Source organism: Elaeis guineensis, chromosome 12, assembly GCF_000442705.2.
Source record: "Elaeis guineensis isolate ETL-2024a chromosome 12, EG11, whole genome shotgun sequence".
Classification (NCBI taxonomy): Eukaryota; Viridiplantae; Streptophyta; class Magnoliopsida; order Arecales; family Arecaceae; genus Elaeis; species Elaeis guineensis.
In genome coordinates, this window is record NC_026004.2 from 16,702,152 (window position 1) to 16,729,691 (window position 27,540).

Sequence of the window (27,540 nt, forward strand, 5' to 3'; positions counted from 1 at the left end):
CAATATATGAGGCCTTATGGATCATACCACATTGCAAACATGTAAGATCTCCGATCCCTAAAAATTTAATTATGAAATCAATTACAGAAACCATTTATTAAAGTCTATGGCATGACTACGAGCTTGGTGTTGTTCAATTTAGAATCATTATAATAATTTTATTGTGATTTTTTTTTAAACCAATTTTAGAGCTATACGCTGTTCAGAAGTCCCAAAAAGAAGAACACACAGCCCACCTTCCCACGAGAACCTCTTTTGTTGTTTTTTATTAAACAGCCTTCTTCCCCTCTCTCTCTCTCTCTCTCCAATGAACCGCGTCGGCAGCGGGGCCCCTGCCAACTACGGCCTACCGGCTGCTGCTGCTGCTGCTGCGGCGGCGGCAGCGGCGACGCCCACCTCCTCGTCTTCCTCCACCCTCTCGCCGCTCGCCCCCCCGTTCACTGTCGCCTCCATGACCAACCTCTCCCCTCCGCACCCCCTTCCACCCGCCCACCAATTCCCCTCCTCCCGGCCCTTTCTGGGCTTCCCTGGAAACCCCTCCGAGTGGTCCCCCGCCGCCGCCGCCTCCTCTTCGTCGTCCCATCTATCTTCCCGCACCGCCGGGTCCAACCGCTCCTCCCGGAGGACGGGCGTCATCAAGAACTCCTATTACACCCGATATCCTCCCAGCTTGCCGAGTTCCGGCCTTGATCTTCTCAAGCCCCTACCCGAACACAAGGGTTATGCGGGGGATGGGGTGGGCCCGTGGAACGGGCCGTTCGATGGAGGGGAGATTGGTCCGGGGAAGGTTCTTCATGAGGTTTCTTCGTGGATGGATCCTTCCTCGAGCTATAGGGTCCCGTCTCTTCAGAAAGGTATCTATTCTTTGTTATCGTTTATTTTTTAAATGCGGCTCGGATGATGTTTGTTCCTTTAAAATCGTGTTAGAGATAATTGGATTTTAACGATAACGAACTTGTGATGGCTTCTTGAGTTCGTGAATTGCATGCTGACGTTAATACTGCATGACTGATGTGATTGGTGGATTGTAGATATCTACTATGCACACGTTCTTAAATGGAATTTCTTGAAGTTGCTATTTTTAAGATGTTAGGTTGAGAAAAGATAGAGGCCACGGTAAAGAAGGATGGGAGAAAGAAAAGATTGGATTGTAGATATGGTTGTTTGATGTAGCTTTAACTTCTTTTTCTTTTTCATGTATGCTTCTTCTTTGCAGTACTTGTTTTCTATTGACACAAAACCATGTATATGAGATTAGAAGGTATTTGATAAAGAATTGCATTGAGAGTAGATGATGAGAGGGTACTGAATTGTTTCACTACAATCCCTCTTCCGTATGTCGAAATGTTATCTTGGTAGTCTTTAATAATTGGGAGAAAAGTTCTTTTATGATGTTATGATTGGGCATCTAGTTTTTTGCCTATATGACATGGTTCAATTTTTTTTGTATTTGCATGTTGGGTCTTTTACCTGTTGCTGATGGTCATTGTTGAATTGTTTCTGCAGATATAGAAGTATCACTAATACTTCTGTTTATCTAGCAATTTGTGTTTAAATTAGAAAGAATCATGATATGCACATGACTTATCATGCTAATCTCCAGAACTCGGTAACAATGAACTTGAGAGTGATCTATGTACATATTTAGGGTTTTTCATGTTGAATTTTTCCTACTAATTGTGCTTATTTAAGATTATATTCACATGTTTTTTTTTTTTTTTACTTTTTTTTTTTGCAATTTCTTCCCACTTATTGGGTGTTCTATCGTTGCATAAACAAGTTTTTGATGATTTGTTAATCTTTGAGGTAGTGTGAATTCAGCGTCATTCACTTCACAAAGAGAAATTCATCTGAGTTATATTCCTTATGTCTTATGTATTTATGTTGGATGTGGATGTCTTTGTCTTATATTATTGCCACAACTAATTCAAAGGAATTGGAGTTTTCATCTTTGTTATAACAAAAGTAAGAGCAAATTTTGACACTGCCATGAATTTAGCTTTCTTATAATGGTGCAATTTAGGCATAGGAGAGGTCAAGGTAAATTTGAAATGAGAAAAAAAAATCAATTTGTGCTTGTGAGTTTGACAATGCCTCATTTCATTCTCCGTTTTTGGCTATTGGCTTTTAAAGTCCCATTATCCTCTCCTAGACATCATAATGTGTCTTGTAAGCTTAATTCCGCTATAATTTGTGAACGTACGTAATACATTAGAAAGATAAAGGTATCCTTTGCCTTATTGTATCAAAAAAAGAGAAATAAGTAGAACATTAATTTGCATTTGATAACAAGAAGGTACAAAAGAAAAATTACTACTATTTATTCGTGCTATTGTGGTTTCCTCAGTATCTAATATCTATAATAGTGTGTGCTGGAGAATATGTTATGCAAATCAATGTAAAGAAGCATGTGCAATAGTGAAAGGCTGCAAAAGATTACTGTTCATACCTAGGTATTATAGGACTATTTTTTTTTCCTTTTAAATTTATGCCACCTGGCTTTTATTTGTTCAGGCCCCTTGCTCTGTAATTTTTTAAGGTACGACTAACATCCAAGCATTTCTGAAGGATTTTACATTTGCTCTTTTAAATTCAACCACTTTACATTTCTGAAGAATTTTACTTTTCAGATTGTATTATTGAAAATTATTTAGTTATAAAAGTTCGCTTATGTGGTGGTTGTTTTTAAGTGAGGATTTCAAAATTTGACAAAACTATGAATAGTAGATATATATGTATATAATCAAATTAAGGTTGCTGTAGCTTAGAAAAATAGGGGAATGATACTGATATGTTATGGTGCATTGAAAGGTGCTAAATGAGGATTAGATTAAAGAATTAATAAATGATTGTGTTTATGGGGTACAAGATCGTAGAGCAAGTTTGATGCCCTAAATAGGACTTTTTGACAAATTATTGGAGCTTAGTCTTTTTATGACTATCTATGAATGCTGAAAGTTGCTAGAAGTCAGCTTACAGTTTCTACATGGGCATGTAGAGGCAAGATTTTGGATTGATGCAAACAATGAGGGTAGAGGGTTATGGCTTTTTTGTAACTTGATGTTTAAACTTTATAGTGAGATTGGATTTTTGGTATAAAATCATATATCTATGAAGGTTGATTTATTTGTTTTCCTGTCTTTTTTGATCCTACATATAGGTTTGTTTGACCCTTTCCACTTGTTACCTATGTCTATCAATTATGCCCCTACTTGTCATGTTTATTGTCTGCCAAATTGAGTTGTCATCTGATGATTCTTTGTATCATCTGGGAGCTCTTGAGAAAAATTACATAAGTTTATACTTATAATTGGGGGTGCACATGGTTCAAACTGGTTTGGGTTACTTGTCAACCCCAAGTGGTTCTTAATTTTTCGAACTGGAAACACAAGTGATGTAAATCAAGCTGAATCAATCCAATGAAGCTTCAGTCTCTTTGTGTTGGTTCTTGGGTTATCCAAAAGTTTAAAAAATAGTATAATGATTTATTGGTCCTATTCAGGGAAATTTCTCAGGACAAGCAGTGAAAAATATAAATTCACAAATTGTGTATGCAACCATATAATAGCAAAAGGTTTTAAGCTTGTCAAAAGTGATTGATCACTCATACTAAGTTTGACGTATGATGCAAATAAATCTAACTTGTTTGGTACCTAAAGAACCTGAACTGGGGACTAGAACTCAAATCATTTAGAGGTCATTTGGACAGACAAAGCTGTTATGAAAGTTCTAAATTACCATGCTTGAGAGTTTCGAAACGTGTTTCATGTCTTAGAAACACCTTTGAATTGACTTGGAGCGCAAAAAGTTTTGGGATCCCGACAACTGTGATATGGGAGGTGTGAGTCTATGGAGCCTGAAGTGGTTACAGAGGTATTCATAAACCATTAAGCTTTTACTTTGGAGTTCGGAGTTTAGACTATAAGGTTATCTAAATACTTCTTTACTTCAGGTCTTTTCGTTGGGGCTATTGTTCTTCCTTTTCTTTGCACTTATCATTTACTGTTTTACTTTGTTGTTACCTTTCTTCTTCTGGTTGGGACTTACGTGGTCCTTGATAATTGAGTTAGGAAGAAACTATGGCCAGAACAGCCCGTTTTCCATTATGCTTTTGACCATGCAGAGCCGCTTGTGGCGAAGGGATTATATTTGCAGGAGTTGTTTGTGTTGCAAGATGAGGTCAAGGGAAATGATCTAATTGAGAAGTGTTTGATGAATTTGTAGACATTGGGAACTGCAATTGGACATTGGCAGATTGGGGGTAGGAAGGGGATGAGTGAGTGGTGGATCTCTCTCTAAATGAGAAGGAATGGGCAATGGAAACAATGACACTGTTGTGGATGGGAATGGTGGTTGTGGTGGTGGGGGTGGAGTTGGCAACCTAGTTTTGTGATTGAGGTGAGGGTGCTGAAAGGGAAATGAGCAGTGGATTCAGCACCCAGTGTCATGTGTGGCAAGTGGTAATTTTCTTCAGACTTCCTCCCCTGTTTGCGCCCTTCAACTTCACCAATCCATCAAGGCCATGTGCTCCCACCATTGCATTGAGGATGTCTATGTCAAAATCCACTATATTCTCAAGCCCAACATCCTCAATATATGGATGGTGTGGATGTAGTGGTGGTGGAATAGTAATGTAATCTGCGCATCTGAGGTGGGGGAGCAACAGATGGAGTCTTCCGTTAGCCCTATTAGACAACCTATTATGTTGGTGCATCACCTATTTGATCATTATGCATGGTAAGTGGGAACTTTATTTGGACTTCCTCCCTTGTTATGCCCTTCAACTTGTCTGTTCCATCAAAGCCATGTCCTCCTATCATTGCATTGAGGATGTCTGCATCAAGATCTACTACATTCTCAAGCCCAACGTCCCCCACATATGTGTGTTGTGGATGTAGTGGTGGCAGGGTGGTAATGGAGTCGATGCATCTGAGGTGGGGGAACAAGGGATGGAGGATTCCATTAGCTCTATGAGACACCCTATTAAGTCGGTGCATGAGCCATTTGATCACAGAAATGTCTATGTGGTAGCAATCTAATGGTGTATTCGAATCTAGTACAGATTTTACATGGGATCTAGCTAATCCCCTTTTCTCCCCCTTGTTTGCTTCCACGTAATGGATGCCATTCTTGAGATCTTCTTGATGACATCTGTGCTTATGCTCTTTTGTTGGATTTTCAAGATTTGTAGATGTAGATTAAAATAGAACTTGTGATTTGGCAGTCAAGTGGTTAATGTACGGTGCCTTATTCTGCCATGACAAGCAGCTAACTGATTGTTGGATGAAGCTGATCATAGTCTTCAAATCAAGATCAAACTGATCTTGAATCATATGCTTGATGTTGATTGTTGATTTCAAAGCAATGTCATGTTCTTGTGATGTGCATATAAGGACCTTTCTTGATGTAATATTTTACCATGTAACATGCTGGATGGATCCTTGAATATAGGGTTATCAATTGAAAGTTCTTTAAGCATGGCGTGTTTGCACAATGGATCCTTGATTATGGGCTTTTCATTTGGTAAAGCTTTCACTACAAGCTCTTCATGTGGTGGTTAATAACTATTCTTTCATTTTTTCACCCTTAAACCTTTTGCTTTCTAAAACAACAGCTGCAATTGTGTTCAGTCTGGTATCTAGGTTCGCCATTGTTGAGTGTATGGATGTCACTCTTTGATTTGTTTGTTCTATTAAATGCTTTTGTCCCTTATAGTATTGGGAGAAGCCATCCAGCTGGGAACTGAATTTGGTGGCAAAGAAGGAAGGAGGTTCAGAACATGGTTTTGTCTTGAATACCAAGATGATATAAGACCCTAAGGGGTAAAGATGTCTACACAAGTGCTGGTTGGTGATGAACATGGGGAATCCATAGGATCTATGAGAATTTTTTGCTTGCGATCCGGGACAGAATCATGAGTTTGAGATTTAAATGGAGAGAAGGACAAATAGTGATTTCCTAGGGTTTCTAGGGTTAGAGTTTGTTGGGGTAAGTATTATTGCTTTAGACGCAACAGAGAAAAAAAGCTAAAGACGTTCTATGGGATCTTAGTTCAGAAATTAAGGGTTAGCAGCTCTTTCCAGAAATTTTTGACAAGATTTTGGTAGAATTTGAGCGACAGTGCGGCTTGCCTATGATGACCACAGGACTCCGTTAATGCAATTCGACTTGAAAGAACTTTTAATCAACCTAAGACTCGATAGGTAGAAAACATTAGCTCTCGTACATAAGCAAGCCTCTGGACTCCAAACTTCGGTTTTGTATCTAAATGTAATTTTAGAGAAGCCTTGCATGTTATATAACATCTAATTTTTAATCCTACAGGATGACTGTAAGAATATGATATTCAACCTATAACTTGTGTATTGTCATGTATCTGAGGGTTAAGATAAATACAAGGAATTTCAGAGTAAAGGTACTTATTATTATTTGTTTGTGGGGTGTAATTAAATGACCAAACTCTTAGAATGTAGCAACCACTGATTGCAGTAAAAGTAAATAGCTTAGCCCTGATATCTGGTTCAGAACATGATTCTTCATGATCAAAATATTTCGTAAAGCCCTCTTGCCTAACCAAAACATGAAGTTCAACATTGTCTAAGTATGATATATCTCATATTTCTTGTTTCTTGATCTCAATCTGCATCTGCATGAGTCACAGGGAACAGATCTATACTGTCTTTTCAACTTTGCTTTGTCTTTACACCTTGTGCATTCAATACCAATGTGATGTGGGATAGCAATGGGCTAAAACAGTTTAGAGCTAGTTCCAGCACAAATCTGATTTAATATCCTGCAGAAACTCAATCTACAGTGTCAACAATCTTAGTGAAGAAGAAGAATGGCAGCAGAAATATAGAGAGAGAATAGTAAAGGTAGAGAAGAAATAAAGTAATAAGAGAAGAGGAAAGGAATAGAGAAGAGAATAGGGATAGAAAAAGAGAGATAAGAAAGGTTTAACCTGACCGTGAAAAATCCTTGCATCCAGTCAAAACAAATCATGTACATGCTTTTTCATTCAACACTAATAGACTTTTTTATAGACTTTATATGACTTGTTTTCCAAGCAAACTAGGACTCATGATAGGAAAGTAACTAATCTTCGAAGTATTTCTTAAAAAATAAAATTTAGAATCCAGGTTTTAAATCCTGAGGGACATAGCTGTCCCTATTTTCCTACGGAATGAGACGCACTGCTGTCCCGCCCCATCCCGATACTTGAAATGGGGGATGTCCTAAGACATGCCAATCAAGATGCTGGGAAAATAGTAGGACGATCTTGTCCCAACACTTGGGATAGTATCCTATCCTGATGTCCTATGGAACATCCCACTAGGACTTGAGACTATGTTTAGAATAATAAGTACTGTTATATAAGAAGACACGTGAAACATTTAAAAATTAAATCCTCATGGTTTCATGACCTGCCCAACCCAACATATATCTAATACAAGACTTTTACATCAATTTCACTTAAAATAGGACTCTAACCCAATTCTAAAATCTTTCAAAATAAATTTCTGAAAAAGACAAACAATGAACTATACCCTTTTTATTTACCATCATTAAATAAAAGTTCTGAAAAATACAAAATGTTGAACTACAATTTTTTAATTCGCCATCACAATGCATCTCATCTTTATTAAAATTAGTCTCTTTTCAGTTGGCTTCATATGTTACAGTTCAGGATCCAGAAAATAATATTCTGACTTGACTTTCTGTGGACATTTTCTAGTGCTTTTTTAGTACCTTGTGAAACTTGTATCATTGTTCTGATAGTCATGTGGTAAATGTGTGTCATGGTATTTAGATTTTACTAAAAGGGAACATTCATAAACATAACAAATATATCATGTTCTTTCGGTGTTTCTGTCAACTTGAAGGAGGTGCAATCGAAGGCCTGAGTACATATGAAGATGATTCTAATGGTATTTGGCATGGAAAATATGTTAATTCTGCAGCAAGAAAAGTATGCTTTGGTTCAGAAAGCTCTGAATGGCTTCCTGGGAAGCACACATCAATTTATGATGAAAGTACACCTTACCCTTTTGACTTTTCTCGGGAATCTGTTTTTGCTCCAAGTGCATTGCTTCAAGGAACGTCTTATTCTCAGATACAAGATTCAACTTCTGTGGAGTCATGCAATACCTTTATTCCAAGTTCTTCTTATGATAGGTATATGGCACAACTTGATTCATGTTCGACTACTCCCATGTCTTATTATCAAGCTACGACATGCCCTACCTCAGGCCAAGTATATGCACCTTCAGCCTTAACAATTAGTTCGACCTTGGATCATAAAAATAGATATTCAACGGTTCATCATGGAGTTCCACATAAGATGATTGACACGGGCATTGTAGCATCCAAGCAGAAGGGGCCTAACATTGATCAATTTATTAGAGGTAAATTGGGTCAGAATGAGAAGATCAGAGTAGATTACAGTGCAAATAAAAGTACTGTTGCGACTGCAAACTGTGAAAAAAAATTGCCTTCTGACGCCAATTTATCTACTGAAATTTACTTGGATTTTTCTACAGAGGGAGATTCTGGGTTGAAAGTCAAACATTTGAAAATTTCTGATGCCTCTAAGTCTGCATATCATTCTGCAGAACCTGAAGATTCCATGCAAAGTTCTTCAGAAACACTTGATGAGGTCTATCTTGCTGTGGATTCACCATGTTGGAAAGGAACTCCAGCTTCTCAACAATCACCATTCAGAGATGGCAAAACAGTATGTCTTCAGCCTGTAAATAAGGAATTAAAAGACCACACTGATTTTGATAAAGGTCAAAAGCATCTTTTTGACAGTGGCACATGTTCAGAAACTCCTGAACAAGGTGGAAATTTGATCTGTGGTGAGAACAGAAAAAAAGCTTCCATTTCTGAGGTAGAGGGATCTTCTTCGGTTATTTCTTCAAACATGCAGCAGAGATCTGAAGATGACTATAAGATAGGGTCAGATTATGAAAAAGATGCCAATAGAAGGGGTCTTCAATGTGCAGACAATCATAGAGAACAGACAAGTGAAGTTAGGAAAGACCAGGAAATTGATTCTGAAGCAAAACATGATGGTGCAACACAATGCAACCAAAAGGAAAGTACTGCTGTTCACCGGGTCACATCAGCGGATGGACATGTCAATGTTGATAAAGGTCTTGATTTCCAATTTCAACATTTCACTTAATTCTAATCTACATACTTGGATACCCTTTTCTTTTCTTTCAGTCAAGTTTTCCAGGTGCTGTAGTTGAATTACTTCGCTTATTCTCTCTCAGGTTCATCTTCATTGCAATTGAAAAACATACAGCTTCTTATTAGGGCCTTGCATTCTTCCTCAAAACTTCTCTTATCTACTGACTGGAGTGATGACAGTGAATTGGAAGAAGATGACTGCAGGTTCCTCCAGCTGGCAATTCAAAATCTCGAAGCAGTTGTGCTGAGGAACAAAAAGGTTTGTGATTCTGACTACCCCATCTTTAAGTTGATATTGTGTCATACTTTTGTCCAGATATGATACTACTTACTGTTTGTAAGAAAATCATTGTAAAATATACTTCTTGATTTACATGTGTATGGTTTATGGAACAGCTGAATATTACATTTGAATCAGTCTTTTCAGCTTTAACCAACTCTGAGTTATCAGTGGTAGTTGTCAGGATATTCAGAAATTAAGATTTAGTTGCATATGTGCATCTGTTCATAGAATGCACTCAAGTCTGAGAGAAGCATCAAAAGTTATATGTGACCAGTCTATGAAATATTAAAATTTGTGTGTATTCGATATTCTATGCTTGAACTATTCATTCAATTGCTGGAATTCTGAATCTTTTGGCTCCCTTTTCTTTATTATCTGAATAATAATTATTTCATGAGTGGGCTTTTTTTTTTTTTTTGGGTGATGGATGGTGGGTAAGGGGTGAGGGATATATAACTGCATGTGAAGATGCATTTTGTTAGTTTATTCATATTGAGTGTGGAAATGTACATATAGTAAGAAGAATAGATAGCTCAAAGTTCCAATATTCACTTAGAAATATCTATAAGTAATCTTACTTTCGAACATAGAGAACATTAATTTGACCATGTGGAACTGGGTAATTGCCTTTCCTAAAAAAATATGTGCGTTTGCTTTGCATTCTTTAAATTTATGAATATTTTGAAAGCTTATTACATGTGGTTACTAATATTTTTGCAGTGTGTTTACATATCAATTTGTGCAAGGCAGTTTTTTTTTTTTTTTTTAATTTGTGCATTTGATCACCCTTGTTTCAAGAATTTATACTAGATACTAGATTCTAATGTAGAGTATGTTATCTTGTTAAATGAATTAAATATCATGGTACATGTTGCGGAAGATTTCCGACCTCGCACGGAAATGCTAGAGCAAATGGAAGACCACCGGAGCAGCGTTTCTGCAAAACAAGTCCCAATCAGAGTTGGCTCCGGTGAGGACCCTCTGACGGTCAAGTCAGAAATCTGACACAACAGAGAAGAGGGAGAGAATGGAGGAACAGAAAGTATTTTTTAGGACGCACACGTGAGCATATCTAGGGGTTACTCTCTTACCTCTACTTATAGAAGAATCAATGATGATGAGCCGTACAGATCATGTCAGTTGATAAGTTGTTCTTTGCTTGTCGTGCAGCTGACAAAAAGGGCGACATGACATAGGCTTAGTGAGCATGTGGGTGACGCACCCTGACTTGTTTAGACAAAGATCATTATTAACTTTTTGGCTTGTCCACGTAGTGGCTGTCTGTGGTTCGATGCCTAATCTCTTCTTGGACGTTAAAGTTAGGATTTCGATAGGAGTGTACTATTAAATGGAGGCCATCGATCAAAGAGGAGGATCGGTTGATAAGTTAGAGTTCACCCATCCACCGATCGGTGGGCCTCAGGATCGGTAGCGGAGATATGGGCATCGAAAGGCTTTTAGTAGGGTTCTGTTCGGAGGGTCAATATTATAGTGGGCAACTTCCTAGGAATGATTGGTTGTAATAGCAAAAGATCTCTGATCTGATTATGGATAAGGATTGGTCAAGAATTCTAGAGAATAGTCGTGTCTTTTCTGGCTCGATTCTCAGTGCCCTGAAATTACCTTGGGGGGGAGATCGGCCACCATATGGTTCGATAAGGTATAGGAATATGTGGTTGAGTTAGGAGATCAGTGCCGCCACTCTAGCCCAAGTCCCTTCAAGGAAGGGTTGAGGCGGAAGATGAAAAGATAAAGGATCATTATGACTATATTCTGTCGTATGGAGTTGTGTGAGGTATTTAAATACCTCTGACAGCAGCCATAAATTGGCTTGGTGTGCAGGCAGCTGTGAAAGAGGCAGTGATAAGATATGGTGCGCGACAGGTGAGCAGAGTGACATGATCGGGTGACAGAGCCTTTTGGATTAACAGGGAAGATCATTAGGTGTTTTTCTGCTTGGATTCCAAGTAGGGATCGAAGAGGACATGATAGTGCCAGACTCCTATAAAGGAGGATCGGTTCTGTCCGATGGTCGACGAAGGTGGGCTCCGTTATCGAACCCCTGTGGGGTGATCGGTTCTATTTGACAGTCGACGAAGGTGAGCTCTAACTGTAGTAGGGCATCTTCTACTTAACAATTTTTAGCATCATCTGTTTTCTTCTCTTATAGACGGTCCTGAGGATATTTATTTGGTGATTTTTTTTAGATCAGCCGCTAACAGAATTCCGATGGTATTCAAGATATATTTCACCGAATGGGATCAAAGATATTTAACAATTTCTGTTAACCTGTGGTGGCCAACGTATCACTCTCAAACATATGCCCCCTACTCCTGAGTCTGAAGCTTAAAGGATTTCGGGGGATGGGAGTACCATAGGTAACAAATGATGCATTAAGTGTGCTATAAGCTGAAGATAGCAATGTTGGGTTACTTATATCCCTAGGACTGATTTATGGGAGCATCTCTTGATTTACTTCTCATTTGATCAAATGGTTTGGTATGAATATGTACTATTATTTGCGATCATTCGTTGGCGGTTTAGGGGTTGTCTGATTTTTTTTGCAATTCTAAAAAGAGTTAACATATATAAATGTTGAACCAATTTGATGATGAGATGTCCGTAGAAGACCTGATTGATCATTTTGAGACCATCCGGAGTTAGAAGGGTATTTTCTTGAGGAGGCCACTGTATTGGCTAGCCATTTATGGTCGAGGGGGAAAATTAATTAGCATGGGATTCGAAAGCTGGCGCTCGTTTTGTTTTAGGGGCTTTTCATTATGAGCTGTTCCTTGATTTGTGCTGGTCCATAGAAAGGTGTTGGTCATCATGCGATTATTAGCCGTTTAAGATTTTTACAGATTTAAATCGCTGGTTGTCTCCTTCAAAAAGGGGTTTAAGGTATGTGATTTTTCTCTTACTATTTCAGATATTTCTCCGACGATTTCTTGTTCCTGGAAGTTCTTTTCACCTTCATCCTCCGAGATCACCAGTCACCTTCATCGGCATTTTTTTTCTCCCCTTATTCTTTCATTTCTTCAATCGCTAGGTGGGCTTCTATTTCTTCCCACCATTCCATTCATTCTTCTCTCTTCTTTTTTTTTAAAAATTTTTCTACTGTTTTCTTTGATTTTCAATGGTTGGCACCGAAGGTTCTGCTGGGAGTTGGTCTCCTAGCCATTCGTCGATGCTAGTTGAAAGTGTTGGAGGGGATGGCGTCGGGCGTGAAGGAAAATCAATTTGCACGCCTGACATTATCGAGTCTACCGTGGGTTCAAGGGATTTAGATTTAATTCGGACTCGATTTGGGATTCCGGCTTCCTTCAAGCTGGAATCTCCGAGCACCGGTGAAGGGTTGGTAATCCTCCAGAAGAGTGGATAGGCCTTTATGAGGAATCATTTTGGGTCGGGTTTCGGTTACCTGTACACCCTTTCGTAGAGGTCTTCCATTTTTTCAACCTTCTGGCTCTTTGGTTCTCAATTCTTTTCGTTTCATTATAGGGTTCATAGTTGCTTGCTGTTTAGCTAGCATTCGCCCTTCACTTTCTCTTTTTTGGTCCTTTTTTTATCCTGAATAGGTGTACCATAGATTGGTGGTATATTTCTTCTCCGAAGGGAGCTTCGGCATCGATAAAGGGAGCTCCTACTTCTGTCTACGGATGGAAGGAGCGGTTTCTCTTTGTTTTAGGCCCTTTTCTCGAATTACTGATGTTACCGAACTGGGGTCAGTTGAGGGAGGCTGTGTTCGACGTCCCGAGGTTGGAAGAGGAGGATCTTTGTAGTTCTGAGACATTGTGGGAGTGCAAGATCCCTTCTTTGAAGGATCTACTGTCAGAGTAGGCCCTCTTCTGCGTCGGATTAAATTCGATTGCCCTAAGAGGTCAGTTCGACCGACCCTAGTTTTCTTTTTTATTTAGTTTTTTTAATTTGTTAACTCGGGCTATGCAGGGATGAGATCGGAAGAAATGGAAGCGCTCTGGAGGGCGAATGCCCAGCGAGAGGCTAGGGCACTTGAAAAAGGAGGCGTCCAATAGCAAAAGAGAAAAGGGGTTGTCCCTGCTGCAGCGGGGGTTGCAAAGAGGCTGCGACCCACTAAGGTGAGCATTGGGGGAGCGTCTTCGGCTTCCCAACCATCGGTCGACGTTCCTTTAGTGCCTCCTCTAGAAGTCACCGCCCTTGGTCTAGAAGTCCCTTCTACCCCTCAAGAAGGGAAAATATTGACCCACTCCCCTGACCGTAGGGGTCCGTTAGGATGCTTGGTCGAAGTCCCTGACAATGCCATCGTTGAGGATTACGACAATGCTCGAAAGGCTTTGGAAGGGATGCTTCATGGGCCTGATGTTTTAAGGATTGAACAACAGAGCCTTGGTCGACGCCAAAAGGAATCGATGTCTTCCCTGGTTCGGGTGAGTTTTTTTGATCCCTCTTTTAACCCCTTTATATTTTTACTAATCGAGTTCAATTGGTTTTAGTTGGGGCATCAAGTTACGGTCTTTATCATTTCAGTAAGGGAAGCGGAGTCAAAACTCGCTGATGCTCATGAGAGGTTGAGGGCTGCTGAAACTGAAGCCGAACAATTGTGGCTTGAGTTGGAGAGGACAAAGGCGGATAAGGAAGAAGGTAGGAAGAAAGCCGAAGCAGACCTAGCTATCGAAAAAGAGAGACACCGGACAACGCAAGCCGAAGTTCTTGAAGTCGAGAAAAGGGTGGAAAGGTAGGTCGCAGAGGTAGGACGGTTGGCTATGGAGGCCTTTTGTAAATCCATAGAATTTATTAAGATCAAGGTGGATTTTGCCCTTGAGGAATTTGCCCTGGGTAAGAAAGATTGTCAAATGAGGATCGCGGAGCATTTTTCGGACCTTGATTTGGCTTCCTGGGGGATGCCGAAGAGGTGGAGACTGGTACCGAAGGGGTGCACGAGTTCGGAACGACCGCAGCAGATGTCTCACCGTCTGTCAAAGGTGTAGTCGAGGGGACCCCTGCTGCAAATATCGCACCTTAAGATCTGGCAAAGGCATCACCGATCGAAGGCACCTCGAGGCCTTCCACGGCTCAGGACGAGGTCAGAGAAGTTTAGTATAGCATTGTACTTATGTTTAGACAATGTAAATGAGTTTTTGAATTAGTGGAAAAGAGTTTTACTTTCATTCCCATTAGCATTGTTTTCTTTCTTTTTCTTGTGAGAATAGTTTTTCCTGATATGTAGCATTTGCTTTTAGTCGGGCCGTCGCAGGCAACGGATAAATTCTCCAGCCATAAGGCTAGCGTTGCCAATTCGACCGCAAGTTGGGGCATTACAGAAGATGTTAGCCAGGGCAAGGAAGGTAGCGGCCATGGCTGAACTGGATTTACTGATCATGACGAAGAAATGCGAAGATCTTTCGACCGAAGTGGATCGTGTTCGTGAGGGCTCTCGACTAAACTTTTGCGATTACATTGCTAACACATAAATTGGTCGAGGAGAGGGACGCAATCGTTAGAGCTGCAAGTCTGGCCTAATGGAAATCGGCTGCCCCGAATAAGGCAGTTGGAAGGCGAACTGCATTTGGCGTGAGTGTTTGTGTAATGGGGATCGGCTAGTCAAATAAAATAGCTTGAAAGCAAGCTTCGTTTGGAGCAGTTAAGGGTCGCTGACTGAATGATTAAGAAGGAACCGCAATTATCGGCTAGGCTTCGATGCGATTTGACTTCGTTTGAGCGGGCCAATGCCAATCTTCACGAAATGATTGGAAAAGAAAGTTCGGAGATGGCAGAACTCTGAATTAAGCTGGCGAAAAGCGAGGCCGCAAAAAGAAGCGCTGAAGGCGGGTTCAGAAGTAAGATCTTATTTAAAGCTGCTCAGAGAGAGAGAGAAGCGGCTATCCGGGTCGCTGGTGCATCTCGTCAGGCCTTCAAAGCCGGATTTGGGGAATGTGAAGTACAGGTCTTTGAGCTTTTCCTTGAAGTAGTCTCCTTGAGATCCCAAAGATTGGGTCTGAAGAATGAGAGAGTTCGGCCATCGCCCTTGTTCCTGGTCCTGAGAGGTCATTGGGAAGAACTGCCTTATTAACTTCCGTCAGCTGAAGGCAAACTCTCTTTTTATTTTTTATTATCTTCGTTGTAATTTTGCTGTAACTCTTCTATAATCAATATAAAATACTTTATTTAAGGCTATGTTCATTTTGCCTTTTGTGATCCTTCCTGCTGAGATGCCTCATTAATTGTTACATTCATTAGGTCGGTGATTAGTCTTAATGTTCGGCTTTGAAGGTCTCATGTCTGAAGTATCAATATCGCTAAACTTAGAGGTGACGAACCCATTCTAGATTTAGATTCGTCTTTAGTTCGACCCCGTTTTTGTACCTAGATCATCAGGTAGCATAGCTCAACTTTGGCTTCGGCCTACCCGGGGATTGGATGCTAGAGGGTCTGGAGTGAACTCCTTTGGAGGAGATCGATATCCAAATATCTATCATAGCCCCCGAAAAAATGGGACATTCTTTCAATGACTTGAGTAGACACCAAAAGTTCTTTCCTCCGGCATTTTTTCTTGAAATAATTGTGAACGATGAATATTTCAATTAGGCTAGGGCATTAAGTGAGAGGTTCCATATAAAAATTGGACACAGGTATCCAAGTATTGCAATATGTTATGTCCTTGTAGTGAAAATTCGAGAAATCTAAGGGAGTGGGGGCTGTTCTTTTTGCAAAGTTTGCTTTGGGAGGCGGAGTCGGTGATTTAGACAACATAAACTCTACAGGAATTAATTTTATTTAGGCGTTAATGAGGATTTGCTTCGGTCAAAAGCCCAATATTCTTGTCTAACATTTGCCCTTGCTCCCACATATCAGACAGGGGATAATTGCGTGTATGCCAGTCAACAGTACTAAGCACTGTTCTAACCGAAGATCGTGTATAATCTTCGGGATACGTATGTTTCCGTACTTGGATTGAATGTTTATTGGTTCAGAACTCGGGCAGAGTGTGATGGGACAATACGGTTGGTTCATCTGCACCTGTACTTAGGTGCATGCCAACCCAAAGGGCGCTCACAACTATCTTGCGATTGTTGTATTGCGCTAGTTAATATGGGTAATTATATAATATTTAGGTTTAGCTCTTTTTATAAAAGGAGTGTTTTGAAGAGGGGTATTGTATCCTAAGCATTGTGGAGCGAGGGGGAGGCGTCTTCCTGCATGTGTGTGATGGGCTCCAACTTGGTTTGGTGAGCTCTGGCTTGGTCTGGGAGGTATTGGAAACGGTCATCTCTCTTTTGGCAGAGGTGGATCCTTTGTCTTAAGAGTTCCTTCGGCCAACGCACTCAAAGCGGGCGTGTCTATAGGCAGAGCCCCTCGTGGCGCTTAACTGGGGTGCGTGCTTTCAAGAGGGATGGTCGGAGGGCCATGCAGGCGCTCCTTGGTGCGGGCGGCTGTCCTAACTGGCTGCAGACCTCGTCCATGGATCTTTAATGGCCTGCTGGTGCGGGCATGCTGCTTTCTGTCTCCGATGCCATGCTGCTTCCTGCCTGCGGTGCCATGCTGCTTCTCGTCTGGATCAGTGAGGAAGCTATCGGCGGTAAGTGGAGATGCCATCATGCTGCATCTGCAACTAACAACTTGTTCGATCTCGTGGCTACAATACTGGAGAAATTTGGTGGAAATCTTCGTAAGCTATGCTCTAGTTAATGGTCGATATCGGCCTTTATTTCTTTTTCTATCATCCCTCATCTTTTTGTACTTCTCGTGGTGCTCTATTTTTGATGACTAGAAAGAATAATTGAAAGTTATTTTAATTTTGCTTATCGTTCTCCAACTATTGTTGGGACTCCTTCAGTAGAAACGGAGCGAATATCAGTCGGGGCGAATTTTTTATGATCATCCCTCACTAGTTGATCTGTTGTCTTCATGCAAAGACTGCTGCTTAGGCAATGCTCAACGAAACGTATACACATCTTGATATCTCTTATTGGATAGGTGGGGATTTCATTGCATTCTCATCGAATAGATGGGGGCTCAACGCACTCTCACCGAATAGGTGGGGGCTTACTGTACTCCTACCGAATAGGTGGGGGCTCAATGCACTTCGAATAAGTGGGGGCTCAACGCACTCCCGTCGAATAGGTGGGGGCTTAATGCACTCTCGTCGAATAGGTGGGGGCTTACTGCCGTAGTGGAATGGGCATCAGCCTTTGATTGAGAGTCGACTTACAAATGAGATCATCCAAAAAGGAGAGATACTTTTATTAACCAAATACATCATTTATAATACATATGGAGATTTTCTGAGTTTCAGGGGTGAGAAAGAAGTGTTCCATCCAACTGCTTGAGGCGATAAGTCCCAAGTCTGACGATCTCCATTTGGTAGGGCCTTTCCATCTGGGGGCTAGCTTCCCATGCTTGATAGGTTGAGAGACTTCAGCTCTTCGTAGAACCAGATCATCCATTTTGAACTTCTTATTTCTAATGCGGGAATTATAATACCGAGCCATCTTCTGTTGATATACTGCCATCCGAATTCTGATCTTTTCACGAACTTCTTTTAACAAGTCTAAATTCGCATGGAGTCGCTCCACATTAGCTTCGTCATCATAATTTTTCACACGAAATGATGGAAGTCCGATCTCCATCGATATGACAGCTTCTGTACCAAAAGAGAGTTTGAAAGGAGTTTCACCTGTTGGGGTCTTTTGGGTGGTTCTGTAAGCCCATAGTATATTATACAGTTCATCAACCCAAGCTCCTTTGGCTCGATCAACTTTGGTTTTGAGTCCTTGCAGAATGGTTTTATTGGTAACTTTAGCTTCACCATTGGTTTGTGGATGTCCTACTGATGTAAAATATTGTGAGATGCCACGATTTCGACAGAACTCAGCAAACTTGGATCCAGAAAATTGACGCCCGTTGTCCGTAATAATTACTCGTGGGAGGTCGAATCTACAAATGATGGTTTTCCAGACGAAGTCGATTACCTTCACCTCAGTAATCTTGGTCAAAGGTTTGGCTTTTACCCATTTTATGAAATAATCTATAGCCACAAGCAAAAATTTTCTTTGTTCTAAAGTCAAGGGAAAAGGACCTAGAATATCCATCCCCCATTGTATAAATGGCCGGAAGCTGCAATTGGAGTTAATAAAGCCGCTGGCTGATGCTGGACATTGGCTATCCTTTGACACCGATCACAATGCTTGATGAAGTTGACGACATCATCTTGCATTTTGGATCAATAATATCCTTACCGGAGTAGCCTGTAAGCCAGTGATTTATTGGCTATATGACTCTAGCACATCCCTTCATGTACCTCTCAAAGAGCATATTCTGCCTCAGAGGGGCGGAGGCATCTAAGAAGTGGCAAAGACAAGGACCGTCGGTAAAGTTGACCTTCATGAAGGATATAATGGGGGGCCTAGTACTTAACTATCTTGGCTTCTTTTGAGTCAGTTGGTAAAATTCTATCTTTTAGAAAATGGATAAATGGATCAATCCAGCTGGGTTCTTCATCAATTTGTAACATGGGGACCGGATCTTCAAGACTTCTCTAATACTTCAAAAAATGAACCCTTAGGGAGGTCGCTTGGTGTCGAAGTTGCTGACTTGGAGAGGAGATCGGCCCTCAAATTCTCTGATCGGGGAACTCGCTGAATTTCAAAATAAGAAAATAGTAAGATAAGATTCTTTACGTTTGAGAGGTATTTCTTCACATTCTCCTCTCGTGCTTCATACTTTCTTTTGACTTGACCAGTTACCAGTTGCAAATTAGTGTAGACCTTCAACTTCTTGGCTCCCAACTCTCGTGCGATCCTCAACCTGGCCAGAAGGGTTTCGTATTCAACTTCATTGGTGGTGGCAGGAAAGTCGAACCGTAGGGCGTATTCTGCAACAAATCCGTTCGGTCCAAAAACGAGCAAGCCTGCACCGGGCCCAGCAGAATTAGAAGATCCATCCACATTTACGGTCCAAGTCTCATCTTGTATGCTGGGTAGGCCCTGATTGGATGCTTCAGTCTCGGTAGCCACTTCCAGTTCAATTGGGTCTTCGAGGACAGTGCACTCTACAACGAAGTCAGTCAGAGCTTGAGCTTTAATGGAAGGTCAAGGTCTGAATTCTACCCCGTACTCCATGAGTTCAATTGCCCATTTTGCTAATCGTCCGGAAGTATCAGCGTGATTCAATGTTGCCCTCAAAGGTTGATTAGTCATAACCACGATCGGGTGTGTCTGAAAATATGGCCGGAGCCTGCGAGCGAAGATGAGCTTCTCCAATTTAAGGTATCGTGTCTCGGCATCGTGCAGGATTCGGCTAACATAATAAATGGGCTTTTGGATTCTCTTATTCTTGGATTAGGACAGAGCTCACGGCAATTGGTTATACTGCCAAGTATAAATAAAGTTCTTCGTCTGTTACTGGTTTATTGAGAAGTGGTAGAGAAGTCAAATAATTTTTGAGCTCTTTAAAAGCATAACTGAATTCAAGGGTCCATAAGAAGTTCTTAGGCTACCTTAAAACCTTAAAGAATGGAAGGCACCTTTCGGTCGATCTGGACACAAATCGATTGAACACTACTATCCGTCCAGTGAAGCTCTGAACCTCCTTTATGGTTTTCGGAGGACTCATATTTTGAATAGCTTCAATCTTCTTTGGATTGGCCTCTATGCCTCGATTTGAAATCAAGAACCCCAGGAACCTCCCTGAGGTTACATTGAAAGCACATTTTGTTGGGTTCAGTTTCATTTGGTATCTTCGAAGTGTGGCGAAGGTCTCTCGAAGGTCGTCCATGTGGCAGGATGAAGTTTTGCTCTTGACGAGCATGTCATCCACGTAGATCTCCATATTTCGATCGATCTGATGTTCGAACATCTTGTTCACTAGTCATTGATAAGTGGCACCAGCATTCTTTAAGCCAAAGGGCATAATCCTGTAATAAAAAAAACTCCGATCAGTAACAAAGGTGGTCTTCTCATCTTCAGATGCTATTCGAATTTGATTGTATATTGAGAAGGCATCCATAAAGGTGAGGAGCTCATGTCCTGAAGTAGCATCTACCAATTGGTCAATTGAGGGCAAAGGGTAGCTGTCTTTCGGGCATGCTTTATTTAAATCTCTGAAATCTATACAGATCCGTCATTTGTCGTTAGCCCTTTTTACCAAAACAATATTAACAATCCAGTCAAGATAAATTACTTTTCGAATAAAATTAGTCTTGAGCAGCTTTCCTACTTCAGCCATAGCCCTCTGTTGTTAGGAGGCGAAATTTCTTCTCTTCTGTTTGACTGGACGATAGGTAGGCTTGACATTCAATCGGTGTATTGCTACGGTGGGGTCGATCCCGGGCATATCTGCCGAAGTCCAGACAAAAACGTCCACGTTCTTCTGTAAAAAGGAAACAAGTTCTCTTCTCCCTTTCGGGTTCAGCTTGGACCTGATTTGCATCATGTGTTCTGGGTTCCCATCGCTTAATGGGATCCCTTTGAGGTCTTCCACCGGCTCTTCTCGTTCTTCAGTAAGATCGTCGTGGGTACTTAGTCTGTTAATAGGATAGGTCTCCAGTTGCTTGGTGTCCCTGAGTGCGATGGAGTAGCATTGGCGCGCCAACACCTGATCCCCCCGAATCTAATCGACCCCCTTACGGGTTGGGAACTTCATCTTGAGGTGATAAGTAGATACTACTGCTCGGAGGGCATCAGCCCAGGACACTCGATGATAGCGTTGTACGTGGAGGGCACCCGTACTACTAAGAAGTCCACTTGAGCCGTTGACCGGTGAGGAGTCTGGCCAGCAATCACGGGTATTGTGACTATCCCTTCGACAGATATCACATCGTCAGTAAATCCAACCAAAGGAGCATCCAAGCGCCTTAAACGTTCATGGGATATTTTCATCTTAGAGAAAGCATCATAAAATAATACATCCGTAGAACTTCCATTGTCTATCAAGACACGACGTACAAGATAGTTTTTATGTTAAGAGTTACAACAACCGTATCATTATGCAGATATAAGATTCCCAGAGCATCTTCTTCAGTGAAGGTGATAGGCTCCTCGATTTTAGGCTTCTTAGAGGATTCAGCTTCTTCATTCCAAGGTCGATGTCCTCCGGCTATTACATTGATGATCCCAGCCGAAGGTCGATCTTCCGGGGACTTCGGTTGACACTCTGGCTGCGAGGGATCCCTTCGGTGCTCCTCATGATGTCCCAGGCGATGCCTGATGAATCGGTCCAGACATCCACGACAATTAAATTTCTTAATCTCGTTCTGAAGCTGAATACAGTCTTCGATGTCATGGCCATAATTACGGTGGTAGAGGCAGAACTTGTTCGGATTTTGGTGCATGGGATTTTCCCTCATCCTTTGTGCTCGAGGAATTTGGCCGTGTATCTTTATGAGAACCTGTGTTCTAGGGACATTAAGAGGAGTATAGTTAGTGAATTTTTTGGGTGGAGATGGATGCTATTTCTGGTTGAACTTATCTGTTGGCATCCCCTTGGGGTGGTTCAGGATCGATTGCGCCTGGGGGGAGATCGGACTTGTCGGAAATCCTTCTGAGTTCTCTGCGATTGGAACTTCTCAAGCTCTACTTTTTCTCTTTCTTTAGGGGCCCCTCTGGATGCAAGTTCACCTTCGAAGACTTCATCGATGTGGGCATATTTTTTCGCTCTAGCCAACATCTCCGCTAAGTCTCGAGGATAAGACTTCTCCAGAGGATATCGAAGGTTATTCTTCAAGAGTCCGCTCTTTAAGGCTATCATTGCGATTGACTGATTCAAGTCGCATATTTTCAAGACAGCTGCATTAAAACGGCCAAGATATGATTGGAGAGATTCCCTCTCTTTGCTTGATATTAATTAAGAAAGTAGATCTCTTTCTTTGTCTGCGGCTATTGACAAAATGGGTTACAAAGAAGCGATTCATCTGGTCAAATGTGGCTTTAGATTGTCGTACCAATGTCGGGCCACACCTTTAAGAGTAGCGGGATATGCCCTACAAAGTGTAGCATCAGCAGCTCCATAGAGTAGCATTATCGCCTTGAAACTCTTCAAATGATCCACGGGGTCCGTTGATCTGTTTAGCTCTCCAACTGGGGCATTTTGAAGTGGTGGAGTGATTGACTCATAATTTCAGTACTGAAGGGAGGATCAGCGTTGTAACTATCATCTCCAGCGTGGGCTCGATTTTTTTGAGTCTGGATCATTTGTCTCATATCTCGAAGTTGGCGATCAACTTCTGCATCTCTAGTAGTATAGGCTCTGGTATGAAGGGAGTAGGTCCGTCCTAGAGTGGAACCATGCTCCGAACAAGGACTCGGAGATCGTTGAACATCAAGCTCCAAGCCTCTTGGGTGATTTTGACGACTTCGCCTTTGCGGTAAGTCTGAGGATGTTCAAGCAAACATGCGGTAGGTGGTGAAAGGTTGTTTTGTTGTATCACCCGCATCGTCGTGGTTAGATTTGGGACCTGCTGAACCAGCAGGTTAAACTGATCCACACCAACAGCCATTCCATGCGGTGGAATGACCGACGATGGGACCTCCATCGGGGTACATGTACTTGGGGATCAGGTTGGTTGTCTGTCGGTCGAGAAGTTGCGATGTTCGATCGGCAGGACGACGCTCCTTTGCGTGGCGTCATAGCAATTTCAAGGCTCTCTCCTCTCTTGTGGGGGCTGGATCCCTTCCTTTAGCGTCAATTTATTGCAGAAGATTTTCGACCCCATACGAAAATGGTTGGAGCAAACGGAAGACTGTTGGAGCGGCGTTCCTGCAAAACAAGTCCTGATCGGAGTTGGCTCCGGCAAGGACCTTCCGATGGTCAAGTCAGGAATCTGGCACAACAGAGGAGAGGGAGAGAATGGAGGAACAAAAAGTATTTTTTTGGACGCACACATGAGCGTACCTGGGGGTTGTCCTCTTACCTCTACTTATAGAAGAATCAATAATGATGAGCCGTACAGATCATGTTAGTTGATAAGTTATTCTTTGCTTGTCGTGCAGCTGACAAAAAAGACGACATGACATAGGCTTAGTGAGCATGTGGGTGATGCACACTAACTTGACTTGTTTAGACAAAGTTCATTATTAACCTTTCGGCTTGTCCACATGGTTGCTGTCTGTGGTTCAATGCCTAATCTCTTCTTGAATGCCGAAGTCGGGATTTCGATAAGAGTCTACTATTAAATGGAGGAAATCAACCAAAGAGGGGGATCAATTGATAAGCTAGAGTTCACCCATCCACCGATCGGTTGGCCTCAGGATCGGCAGCGGAGATATGGACATCGGAAGGCTTTTTAGCAGGGCTCTGTTCGGAGGGTCAATATTATAGCGGCCAACCTCCTAGGAATTGTTGGTTGTAATAGCAAAAGACCTTTGGTCTGATTATGGGTAAGGATTGGCCAAGAATTCTAGGGAATAGTCATGCTTTTTCTGGCTCGATTCTCGATGCCCTGAAGTTACCTTGGGGGGAGATCGGCCACCATATGGTTCGATAAGGCATAGGAATACGTGGTTGGATTAGGGGATTAGTGCCGCCACTCTAGCCCAAGTCCCTTCAAGGAAGGGTTGAGGCGGAAGGTGAAAAGACAAAGGATCATTATGATTGTATTCTGTCGTATGGAGCTGTGTGAGGTATTTAAATACCTCTGACAGCAGCCATAAATTGGCTTGGTGTGCAGTCAGCCGTGAAAGAGGCAGTGATAGGATATGGTGCGCGATAGATGAGCAGAGTGACATGGCCGGATGACAGCCTTTTGGATTAACAGGGAGGATCGTTAGGTGTTTTTCTGCTTGGATTCCAAATAGGGATCGAGAAGGACATGATAGTGCTAGACTCCTATAAAAGGGGATCGGTTCTATCCGACGGTCGATGAAGGCGGGCTCCGTTACCGAACCCCTATGGGGGGATCGGTTTTGTTCGGTAGTTGATGAAGGCGAACTCTAACTGTAGTAGGGCATCTTCCGTTTAATAATTTTTAGCATCATCTGTTTTCTTTTCTTATAGACAGTCTCTGGGGATATTTATTTGGTGGTTTTTTTTAGACCAACCACTAACGGAATCCCGGCGGTATTCAAGATATATTTCACCGAACGGGGTCAAAGATCTTTAACAATTTCCGTTAACCTGTAGTGGCCAACGTATCACCCCCAAACAATACCTAATTACAAGGAATGATCCTCCCTGATGTTTATAAAATTTGGCCTCTACACCCTTTAAAAATGCTTCCTTACCACCGTTGTCATAGTTTTCTTCTTTGCCATTCTGGCCATAGCATCATATTGAGTAATAACTATTGTTTTAAGGGTACAGTGGTGTTTCATTTTTTTTTTCTTTTTTGCAGTTGGGGAGAAAGAGAAAAGGGGGGGCGGGGGGGGCACCAGGAAGAATGTCTAGCGGTGATTATGGAGTGGAAGTTGTGATGATGATTATGGGGGGGAGGTCTTTTTTCTTTTTCTTTTTTTTCTAATGGTGATACTAGGTCATAGATGAGCAGCTGGAATGTTGGTTGTTGATAGGACAATGGACTTACAGAGTTAGTGGGCTTGCAATGGTGTGATGATGATGGATGGAGGTGGGGTGAGAGCTCCTATTGTGAAGTGATGGATAAAACATTAGTCATTTCAATACAGGTTAACCATAAATTTGTAAATGACACATTCAATCAATTTATTTAGTGTATATTCCCAGTTAGACCTGTTAATGGCTCAGGTTAGGACCACATCTGACCCTAAACCCAGACCGACCCGCACAACTGGAGAACCTGACCCGATACCCATATCTAAATTTCCAATAAGGTAATTTGGTTGGGGTTTCGGGGGGTGGGGGATGTTGTGGCGTGGAGATGACACAGTGTGCCTCATCTCTGCTCTTGCCCCCCCAGCATCCCTCATGTTGAAGCCTGAGATTGTTAGGTCCTCCAGTGGCTGGATCCTAGCCCCTTCGTGATCAGAATCCCTCAAATCCTTTATGCGATACAAAAAAAATCATAGAAAACAATTTTGCGAGAGTTCTGAATGAGATTGAATGGGAAATCAAATCAAAAGTACAGTTTTGGGGAGGGTTTCTTGCTGAGATTGCTTTGGGGGGTGAAGAATTTATGGTTTGGGAGGAGATCACTTGTGGCTCTGATCAAGATGACAAATCCTTTGAGGAATTGAGATTGAATTGCCATGGCTAGAGTCAACAAATAGAAAAAAAAAAAAAAAGAAAAACAAAAAATCCCCTTTGCTTCAGTCTTTGGGAAAAGAGGAGAGGAGACGAGGGTCGAGTTGCATTGGGTTGTATTTGGGTATCTTTGGTCAGGTTGGGTAATGGGTCAGCTTGGCTTACAAATCGGGTCAGGACAGACCCAACCCTTGGCAGGTCTATTTTCAGCTGCAGGATATTATGTTCCTCTCCTGTCAGATATGACTCTGAAAGGAATCAAATTAGCATGCTGTGACATCTCAGTTCTCTCTGTTCTTTTACACTTCTGCGCTTGATGTTTTCATTTTGGTGGCTTTATCTGTATATGTTCAGCATGGACTCTGTTGTAGATTGACATCTTATTGACACTCTTTGCCCTGGCTTTTGCCTGTATCACCATCTCCTGCATCGAACTTTACCATATTTAATGAAAAATGGTTTTCCTCAGGGTTCTGTTGAGGGCAGTTCCCATGTTTCTAGGCTAGAGGGTGCTTGTTTTCAGAATGGAGGTTTAAAGACTGATGCTGTGTGCCAGAGCAAAGCAAACAAGATGGGTGAGATGAAAGGTGAAATGTATGGTGAGTTTCAGCACTTTGTTTCCAAAGGTTGTGACATAAATTTCGGGAAAGTCAATGGGATGATGCAGGTATAACTTCCAATCCTTTGAGATAGAAGCTAGAAACATTTCCCCAACCATGCTGTTACTTTTGTTATCCATTTGCAGGACCTAGGGAATGTTCTAGAGAAAACTTTTTCTGAGGAGGATGACAACCCACAGGTGCTGTTATATAAGAATCTGTGGCTTGAGTCAGAAGTTGCAGTGTGTAGACTTAAATATGAGCTTCAGCTTGCTCGCATGAAGATTGAGGTGGACAGCCATAAGTGCCCGACAAGAGGTGAAGCTTTTGGTGTTGATTGGACATTTTTACTTCTGTCCTTATAAAGAGATTACGTACTTTGCAGCAAATAATAATGATTCATTACAATTTCAGGTAAGCCCTCCCAAGTGACTGGATCACGATGCCCAAGCACCATGCATGATGTTGATGGACATTGCACGCCACTGAAGGCCAAGGAGAGCTTGTTTTGTGTTACTTCCCCCCTCTTGGGTGATGAAGGTAAGTTTAGTTCCAGAAAACCCGAAAAGGCACTTCCTGTTCTTTCATCAAGTGAGGACAAGTCAGAGGATCTTGAAGCATCTGTGAGGACCCAAACAAGAGCTCTTAGGCAACAGATTGATATATGGAATTCTAGGAAATTTGAAGAACAGCTGAAGCTTTTTGCCTCATTGGATTTTGGAGCTTGCTCAGGAACCAAAGAGACTTTGCACAGTCCTTGTTCTGATAGTGAAGATAATTCTGTGTTGAAGCACCTATCCACAAAGCTTGCTGATTTAGGTTTCATGGAGAGTAGTTCATATCTGAAAGATGGACCTAGAAATTCAGGTTCAGTTGTGAAGAGACAGCATTCTGATACAAACAAGAATGAAGAAACTGGACTGGCTTCAAGTGTTTCTGGAAATGCAGCAACCAGAGAATTCTGTTTGAACTCTTTGGGTGAAAAGGTGATTCAGCCATCTATAACAAACAAGCAGGGGAAGTGGTTTCACGCTGGTGGATATGATAGCCCCCCATCTGGATGGGAGCATGTGCTGAAGGAGGAATTTTCATAGCCCCAGAACAGTCTCCACTCTAGTTTTTGGACTTAGCTGAGGACTTGAAAAACCTGTAAATATGAACAATGCATTTTGATGATTTTATATGGAATTGTTTTGAACATGTATAGTTAAATTGCAGTATTAGTTGATTTTTTTCCAAACAAAAACGGTATTGGGCAATGTATTTAGAGAAGTGTTGAACACATGAACATTTGCTAAATGGATGGCTTTTTTTGAAAGATGACTGCATTCCGTT

The 27,540-nt window shown here is 41.7% G+C and overlaps 1 protein-coding gene across 1 annotated transcript; it reads left to right on the plus strand.

Annotated features, from left to right (window-relative positions):
* Positions 1 to 257: 257 nt before the first annotated feature.
* Positions 258 to 27,523, plus strand: LOC105054945 (uncharacterized). Its single transcript, XM_010936605.4, has 6 exons — positions 258 to 854; positions 7,884 to 9,155; positions 9,279 to 9,454; positions 26,076 to 26,273; positions 26,352 to 26,523; positions 26,620 to 27,523. The coding sequence occupies exons 1-6, from the start codon at positions 308 to 310 to the stop codon at positions 27,297 to 27,299; spliced, it is 3,045 nt and encodes a 1,014-aa protein (XP_010934907.1). The 5' UTR covers positions 258 to 307; the 3' UTR covers positions 27,300 to 27,523.
* The last annotated feature ends 17 nt before the right edge of the window (positions 27,524 to 27,540 follow it).

Coding starts and splice junctions, on each gene's coding strand:
- LOC105054945 (XM_010936605.4), top strand. CDS start 308: ATGAACCGCGTCGGCAGCGGGGCCCCTGCCAACTACGGCCTACCGGCT. Junction 855..7,883: donor GGTCCCGTCTCTTCAGAAAG/GTATCTATTCTT, acceptor GTCAACTTGAAG/GAGGTGCAATCGAAGGCCTG. Junction 26,524..26,619: donor CCATAAGTGCCCGACAAGAG/GTGAAGCTTTTG, acceptor TTACAATTTCAG/GTAAGCCCTCCCAAGTGACT.